We start from the raw sequence: 8,770 nt of genomic DNA on the forward strand, positions 1-8,770 counted from the left end.
GCTTGAATTTATCTGTCAAACCTATCAGTCATTCAGTAGTGTTTTTCTCTCACAACAAATCAGCGAACAATACTTTCAGCCATGACTTTTCATCTGTAAGTAGTAGCACTTTAAAGGACATGTTACACATATACATCCTAACGGTAACCGATGTTTGAGATCTATGTTAGATTCACGACCATACAAAAATAAACCCTAATTCTTATACTCTATTTCCTTCATGAATTATCATCCATTATCAAATTGGTCATTTAGTTTTCAAACTTTTAACTTCTATCTCAATTCCATCAATGAATTATTAAAGTGACCTTTTCAGTCATAAAACCTTTTTTGGGCTCATTGTCGGTCCTTATCCTATGCGGCACACTATGTTTCCATGCCTCATTAGGTCTTTAAAGTTAGGGCAGGTCACCGTGGTATCCAAGTAGGTCTTGTTATGAACTTTATCTTTTTAATAGTCCATGGATGAAACTAGATCTAAAAGTAAAGTTCGACAATTGAAACAACCATTTTAATTGTTTATGACCTAATTAAATTAAAAAGTAAACTTTAAGAACTGAAACAAGCACTTGATAGTTGAAGAACAAAATACTTCCTTTGTCCTGTAATATAGTGAATTCTATGATAGATTAAGAGAAAACACAAAAGACGCATGTGCGCTTACTTTATTTCCTAAGAAGACATTATCATCAATACGATTAGTAGTAATAGATTAATAAATGGGAAATCTTTAGTGCAAAATGACTTTCTGTCTTCTAGAATATCTTAAATTTGAAGATAATCTTTGAATGCTACAATGCGCTATATTACAGGACGAATGGAGTAAGCTTCAAAAGATGGTTGGGGACGAAATGACTATTCTACCATAGAAATATAGAGGAAGAAGCTCCTGTACTATGACTAGAGGGGATCTATTTGCTATGCATCTTAAGATTAAAGATGCGCTAGAGGAGATAATTAGTTCTATTTCTAAATGAAGTTAGTAGAATTGATGCCAAATACAATACATCTAGAAACTTTTCTACGAGAATCGAATATTTCTTGTATAGACCTTTTCAACATTTTAAACTATCTAAGTCTCTAAGACAAAGAATATTTAGATGTTTTTACAATATTTCTAGTTCTTCTTGTCGGAACCTGCCCATTCAGCAGCTAAACAGTTTTAAAAGCAATTTTAATTATGAAATAAATATTTTGAAAGAATTTAGATCAAAGTGTTTCTATTATGAAATAAATATTTTGAGAGAATTTAGAATTTTAGATCAATTCTATAAGAAACGGTAGCAATTTTGAACTATGAAATCCTGACTGAGGAACATGATATTATCATTGATGAATGATGATGGAGAAATGAATAATCGAAGGTCCTCTTTGTAGTTGTTCTAAATAGGCTTTACCTATGATTTTTTGTGGTTTTTCGAAAAAAGCCTTACAAAACACTCATGCACGAAAACGGTTTGGTCTAGAAGCAAAAAAAAAAGTGATGAAACTGAAGATGTTTCGATCTAGAAATGGAAGCCATAAACAATAGTTATTCTTAGTTTCGCCATTTTTTTTAATAAAAAAGCTAAATCCCTAACCCCAAAAAAAGGTCGAAGATATGCAATATTATGCCATGGACACCAATGAGCTAGCGCATAGTGTTCGTCGTCTTTTATGTTTGCTGTCGCTGTAGTGTGGATTCAGGTCCGCCGTTTCGCGAGCGAAATTCGAAGAGGAAAAAAAAAAGGAGGAGGTAAAAAGGCCCAAAACGAGGCGGGACCGCGGGAGAAAAGGCGCGAGGGAGCGAAACAAACCCCAAAAAAAAAAAAAGGCGCTCACAAGTCACAACATGCTGGCCAGTGGGGCCCGCCACGCACTCTGACTGCCCGGCGGAAACCTTTCTTCTCCAGCTCAACGACAAGCAGACCCGCCCACTCCTCTCTGTTCCCTCACTCCCTCGTGCCACCTCGACCCGTCCCTCTACCATGGACTACTAGGCTCTAGGCGGCGTGCATGTCTGTCCGCCCCGGGTGCAGGCACATAGGCATGGAACCGTCCGCCCCCGCAGCGCCACCGCCACGAGGAGGGGCCGAGCGCGCGGAGGCTGTCGCTGCGGAGCCGGCTCCCGGTCCCGGGGCCAGAGTCGAGGCGCAACAGCAGACGGGGCCCGAAGGTTCCCGAAGGGCGAGCCGAGCGGGGCGGGAGCGAGAGGTGCCGCTGCGGCTGCGCCTCGGGAGGGCCCGTCGGCGGGCGGGGCCTGCCACGCCGACGCCGTCGTGGAAGATGGAGGACGAGGAGGGAGTCCGGGACCGGGAGGAGGGGCCGTCCGCGCTCGCGGCCGCTTCCGCCGCGGCGGCGAGGAGGAGCTCGGCGTCGGCTTCGGCGCGCCAGCTCGGCGCCAGCCTCTGGGAAATCCACGACGTCGCGCGGGAGGTCCGCCGGAGCAGGCGGCGCGGCGGGAGGGGCGTCGCCACCGGTTGGGAGCACGGCGGCGGCGGCGGCGGAGAACTGGATCAGGTGAGGGGTTCCGTTCACTCTAACCTGCACCCACGTGGCATAGGAATTAGAATCGGGATTGGTTGTTACGGATGTTCTGTGCCTTGTTCCGTCCTTCTGAATTCTGAAAGCGCAAATCGATCAAATTCCAACTCGCAAAATAATTCTTTTCTTTCTTTTTAATCAAATTCCAAAACGCTGTACCTGTACTCACAGACAGACGTCGATTATTATTGGTGCTGGTATTTTCTGGTGTTCATATAACTATTGATTATGCGTCGCTTGCTTGCTTCCTGCACATGGTTCTGTCGAATTGTCCCGTCCGTTACATGGCTCGCAGGTTTTGGCCCCAGTTCATTGATTTGCTTGCTGGTACTGCTTTTGACCACCCAATGCAGTTTTCTCAAGGTCTAAATAAAGTACTGTGGACCTTCAGTAGGTGTAATGCCAGTACGATTTTTCCTATTGTTTCACAGAAATAATTGCATGCTGGGGCTCAAAACTAACAAATTGGGAAGGATTCAAAGTGTGCTAGTGATGTACTCAGTGGAGGCTACTGGCCCCTCAAAAAAAAAAATGTACGCATTAGAGACCATGTAACCAAATTTGTTCGTGAGTGAAATATGATGCAAAAGGGTTTTTTGACAAGTGATTATTTTATGTTTGCTTTAACTACAAGTGATAGTTTGACAATTAAATTGCAGCTTTGACATTTTCTACTCTCAATGATATTTTATATAATGATATATTATTATGTCATGCAAGAATTTCACAGTGCATCTGTTTTTCTCATTTGTGTTACTATTACTAGAGGCTGAAATGGAATAAGAAAAATACACACTTGCAATGCTCAACTGTAGTTATAATACATCGTTTTTGATATATGTACAACTTCTAGGTAATGGGATTACGGGCATGACAATCTTGTTGCAGTCTTATTTTTCCACAAGCATAGAACTATAAACGCTGTCCCAATTCATCTGAAACCATATCCATCGAAAATGATACTTGTCATAGCATCACACATGTTCTTTGTGCTGATGATGTGATCATGTTAACTAAAATATTGAAATGGCACATTCATGCCTAAAAGTAGTAAAAACTTGTTTTTTTCCTGAAAAATATTCATTTAGAAACACCTTTCAGTCTAGATGAATGGCAGAAATGACAAAGCTTGGCACATCAAACATGAACCACAAAGCCGAACAGTTCAACAGCTCATTTTAACCCCTCCCTCCCCCCCCCCCCCCAACACACATACACACCAAAAAAAAAGTTCACCATGCTCTAGTGGTCAATCCATTAGTATCTACGGATGTGTTCCCATTGTTATGCCATGTTCTTAAAATCCATTGGCACTTCAGACAGTTGTTGAGTTGGTCAGCTCCCTTGCAGCTAGTCATGCTTCTTAGCACCACAAAGAAGAGGAGTTAGGAGTCACCAACCCAATATTTGGAGTAGGAGAAAAACTGATAGTATTGCTTCCTGGAATTGATCCCTTCAGTCTATTTCTGTTCAACCTTGGCTCAATGAGATTCTATAGTTTCCCAACTCTGGTGGTATATTCCTGGAATAATTCCTTTCATGCCATTGCAAATGTCGGTAATCTGAAATTTGCCACTGCCAGTTTGGGAGACTAAGGTTACATCCAAAGTAATAGAACCAGCCAAGGATATCTAATGCAAATTATGCACCATTGATTCCTGCCTACAGATAGGGTGTTGAAACGCTGTATGCATAGAGTGAAGGAAAAAAGAAAAGGCATAATTGTAATAGCAAAACAGTAGGGAGATGAGTTGGATGATTGCAACACCGTACCTGCAATCAAGCTTCAAAACACGAAGGCTTTAAGCCTGTAACATGAAAAGATGGTTACTGACACTAAATTTTAACGAGTCAAAGATTTTAAATATCTTTTCACAGTAACTCACTATGACACTACAGTTTTCACAGGGCAAACAAACAGTCAAATATTTTAAACATGTGTGCGTTGTTTATGAAACTGGTGTGCTAAATTTCATTGTTTTCCATATTGATTGAAAGTTAATTTTCTGTACTGATTGAAATTTATTTTCATATATACTTTCATTGCTGATGTTTTTCTTTCAATTTTAGCCACAGAGTTCAGGTGGCATCGGTAGGCATCTTGCAGACTCGTCAATGAAACATCATAAGTTGAATCAAGAAAGAAGCCATAGAATACAACCTTTTTCTCCTGCAAGTTATACAAGCTCAGTTGGGGTACGTATATATATTATTTTGTTGCACTTTATATTGAAATTGGCCATGGCCCCAATTTTTTTCTTCAACACATAGGAGAGTTGCGGAATATTAAGGAGTGGCAAAAGCCCCAAAACAAACACACACATCCCATGAAAAAGCAAACTGGAAAATAAATGTGCTGCTAGGAAAATAAAAGCAACCTCGACCTGGACACGGGTGCCACCTAAGACCCACCCTCTGGACATCAAGGGGGAAGGAGATGCCCCTGGCCTTGGCCAAGTGCCGACAAAACTCCCTATCAAGCAACAGAGCATTAGCTAGAAGAAGCACCATGAAAGACATATCTTCTTAAAAAAAATGGCAGGAGCTCTGCCTTTTCAATCAAGAAGAAAGACTTGATTCATTTTTTTTTATAAAAAAAACTTGACCCTTGGGGGAATGACCCTCCCCTGAGGTATCTCACTGAAGGGAGCACACGCCAACAGCCCACCGAGTGTCACTGTTGCCGAGCTAGTCACAGCGTACAACAGCTCTGACTTTGCACGAACCTCAGCTGAAGCTCCCGAACTTCGCCACCACATAGATATCCTCGATCCTCCGAGAGGGACCATGGCATGTCATTGTTGCCGAGCTTTGATGAGCCCCATATTGACGCAGCCCTGACTCCAGCACTATAGTCCAAGCCAAGATTACTGGTGATGCACCACACAAGTGATGAACCATCCACAATCTTAAATCACCAGCCATCCCCTACTGCAAGTAGCCGCTGAGCTCCTGGGCATGCCATGACATAAGACTCGGCTCACCACCACCACATCACCCATGCGTGGCCACAGCCATTGTTGCCGGTGCAGGCACACCATCGAACATCTGCACATGCAGCGCTTGCATCTTTCCACGAACAATGTGGCCACAACAGCCACGTGCCTGCCCACAGCACCACAATTGCCGGCACAGCGCCCTGAGCTGCCATAGTCACCATCCATTCTATTCCCATGCAGCCACGGCCAGGCCATCGAACTAGGTCGCCGTTGCGATCTCAAGCTGCCGCCATGGCTGTGACGAAGGAGGGGTCAGCGGCCAGATTTGCCTCATAGAGGCATGGATCTGAGCCACTAGCCCCTGGATCCATGAGGTGGAACTGCTGCCGGTGGGCGGTGGCCACAGAGCCAAGGAGAGGAAGGCACGGGAGAGGAACCATAGATGCCAAAGAAGCCTGGCTGCCGTCCTCATTGCGGTTGCGCAGGCTGGGTGGCGCACTCTGGCAGCGGTGAGGCGGAGAGGATGGCCTGGTAGCCATCCCGGTGATGCTGGTGGCGAGGTCCACCTGTGCCACCTGAACGGTTGACGTGGTGGCTGGGTTGATGATGGCCGAGTTAGGAGTTTTCTGCACAGCGGCTATTACTCTTGTCTATCAAAATACACATCCTTTGTGATGATTCCAAATTGTCGAAGCCCCTAAGATGATGAGAGAGTTCAGTCCTTATCTGGCCTGTCCATCCACCAAAGCTTCCACATTCGACCACCAGGCACTGACCATCATAGGATAAAAGGCTTTGTTGTTGTTGCTGCACTGATGACATGGTCCTTTAGAATTATATGAAAATTCATTTTACCAGGAACATGCCATTAATGTTATCTCAATGTAGCAGTTTCCTTGTTCAAAATAGCTATCTTATATAGTGTTTTTTTTCCCTATAGTCCAAGGTATGTTTTCTGGCTTAAAAAGTTAGAACAGTGAAGCGTATTCCTCAAACATGTAATTCTGTGTCTCTATTTTACAGGATTCCAATGTGAATCAAACTAGAAGTCCAACTCGTTCTTTGGGTATCATGGGTAGATCTATGGGGGAAGGCTATAGCCTTAAAACATCAACAGAACTATTGAAGGTTCTAAATCGAATTTGGAGCCTTGAAGAACAGCACACTGCTAACTTGTCAGTGGTTAATGGATTGAAACTGGAGTTACAGCAGGCTCAGACACATGTTCAAGAACTCATGCAAGAGAGACGGAGGTACAGACATGAAGTTTCGTCACTAATGAGGCAACTCTCCGAGAACAAACTTGCTAGAAAAAACAAGGACCACGTGAAGGTTGATGCAGCTGTGCATTCCCTGCAAGGTGAGCTAGAGGATGAGAAACGTCTGAGGAGGCATTCTGAGGACCTCCACAGGAAGTTAGGCATGGAGTTGTCTGAAATAAAGTCAGCATTTCTCAAGTCAGTCAAGGACCTTGAGAAGGAGAAGAAAGGAAATCGCCTCTTAGAAGACCTTTGTGACCAGTTCGCAATGGGCATCAGGAACTATGAAGAGGAACTCAGAGTGGTAAAGCAAAGAAATGTCAAGAGTTATGAGCTCAACTTTGATAATTCAGTGCTCCATATTTCAGAAGTATGGCTTGATGAGCGAATGCAAATGCAAAATACTGATGTCAATGGGGAATTGGCTCATAAAACCACAATAACGGAAAGGCTCAGCAGTGAAATACAGGCCTTTCTTCTTTCTAGAAAAGCAGGTAGCTCTATGAATAATGAAAAACATATGAATGATAGTACTAGATTGCGACGTCAATCCCTTGAGTCTGTCCATTTGAATGGAGCCACCAGTGCTCCTCAGTTAGCTGAAGATGACGACGACTCTATTGCTAGTGATTTGAATTGCTTTGAACTGAACATGCATGGCCATATGGGATCTTGCAGAAGCGGCACAGGTGCCATGGATGTGCATAAGAGAAGATCAGAGCATCCTCATGGTATAGCTGCTGAAGGTTCACGCATGTCCAGTGTGCCAGTTTATTCACAGAAAGGCATCGCAAGGCCCAGTAGCAGCAAACTGCAGCATGCCAGTAAAGTACCAGAAATCAACTCACAAAGCAATGCCAGAATTACTTCAGCAGAAGAGCAGAATGGAAGCACAAACACCCAAATTATTCGAGGATCCAACAATGGGTCAATGAAGAACAACCCAAATGCGCATCATGTTGATTTCCTGGGGCAGGAATCCTTTGATCATTTTTCGCGAACAAGTCTATTTTGTGAAGGCACTACTTCAGGGGATTTGGGTAATGTTGGCAGCCCAACACGACAACTGAAATACCAATCCACATCTTTGGACCCTGAGATAACGGAACGCCCACCTGAACAGCCGGTAGGTGTGATGGAGAACACCCTGAAGGCAAAATTACTTCAAGCAAGGCTAGAGGGGCGACATGCCCGATTAAAGGCAGCAGGTGGCTCCTCAACCAGCAGGAGAAAGTGAGAGTGCTGCAGATTCTGGGGTTTTACTGTTTGAGGCCCACATGAAGAAATAAAAGGTGTAATATAGCTAACTTGTATCTATGGAATTTTCTTTGGCTGCGTCAATTGGTTCAGTATCCATGTACATGGGTTATGAACTATCTGAATATATGAATCCTAGTTCCATATGTGAATCACCTTCCATGTCAATTAGGCTGTTAGTTAGATGCCAGCACACTTTAGGCTGATAGCTCAAAACTCAGAAGGATTTTGGCTATGACACCTTGTGTCTTGTTAATCTCTCTGACACTTTGCTTAGAAGTCTATTTTGATGTATTACATTTGAACAGCCAACTTCTCAGACTTCTCAATAGTTTCTATGAGTCTGTATGAGCAAACATGGTACATGGCGCATGGGCACCTTAAATTTTTTGTGGTTGACAGTACAATATCCGCGACCCCTCCAAATTTTGTTATTTCATTTCCTTTTATATAATAAAGTTGTTCAGGGTTAACAGTGGTGGAGCCTGCCTGGCTACCCAGGCTCGCCGTCGGTAGGCCAGGTGCATCTAGGCGGCAAACTTTACAGCTTATTAGGAGCGACTGAGCGAGGACGTGAAGTCTTCCTTGGACTTAACCAGGCTCTACAAATTTCTCTCAGCCAATGGGGTTACCACTTTACACACGAAACTCAGACTTCAGCATGGACGAGAGGGAGCAAGAGGGGAGAGGCAGGACAGAGAGGACGGTGTTAGCTACTTAGCTTGTTAGGGTTGGAGTGAGCAACTAAATTAGATACTATTAACCCCCAAAGGCTTACATTTTAATAATAAC

The 8,770-nt window shown here is 43.7% G+C and overlaps 1 protein-coding gene across 2 annotated transcripts; it reads left to right on the top strand.

Annotated features, from left to right (window-relative positions):
• LOC8059056 (uncharacterized protein At5g41620) lies at window positions 1,903-8,389 on the top strand. 2 transcript variants are annotated; one of them, XM_002451856.2, is made up of 3 exons: window positions 1,903-2,499; window positions 4,594-4,719; window positions 6,486-8,389. In XM_002451856.2, exons 1-3 carry the CDS (start codon window positions 1,996-1,998, stop codon window positions 7,956-7,958), a joined length of 2,103 nt encoding a protein of 700 aa, XP_002451901.2. In that variant the 5' UTR covers window positions 1,903-1,995; the 3' UTR covers window positions 7,959-8,389. The 2 variants fall into 2 exon arrangements, with proteins under 2 accessions (XP_002451901.2, XP_021316172.1); XM_021460497.1 differs by having other exon boundaries at window positions 4,600-4,719.

The sequence above is a fragment of the Sorghum bicolor genome, chromosome 4 (assembly GCF_000003195.3).
Source record: "Sorghum bicolor cultivar BTx623 chromosome 4, Sorghum_bicolor_NCBIv3, whole genome shotgun sequence".
Lineage (NCBI taxonomy): Eukaryota > Viridiplantae > Streptophyta > Magnoliopsida > Poales > Poaceae > Sorghum > Sorghum bicolor.

What these genes read in the sequence shown, in the direction of transcription:
- LOC8059056 (XM_002451856.2), top strand. Translation starts at nt 1,996, where the DNA reads ATGTCTGTCCGCCCCGGGTGCAGGCACATAGGCATGGAACCGTCCGCC. An exon ending in GCGGCGGAGAACTGGATCAG is followed by an intron (nt 2,500 to 4,593) that starts GTGAGGGGTTCC and finishes TTTCAATTTTAG; the next exon opens with CCACAGAGTTCAGGTGGCAT. An exon ending in GTTATACAAGCTCAGTTGGG is followed by an intron (nt 4,720 to 6,485) that starts GTACGTATATAT and finishes TCTATTTTACAG; the next exon opens with GATTCCAATGTGAATCAAAC.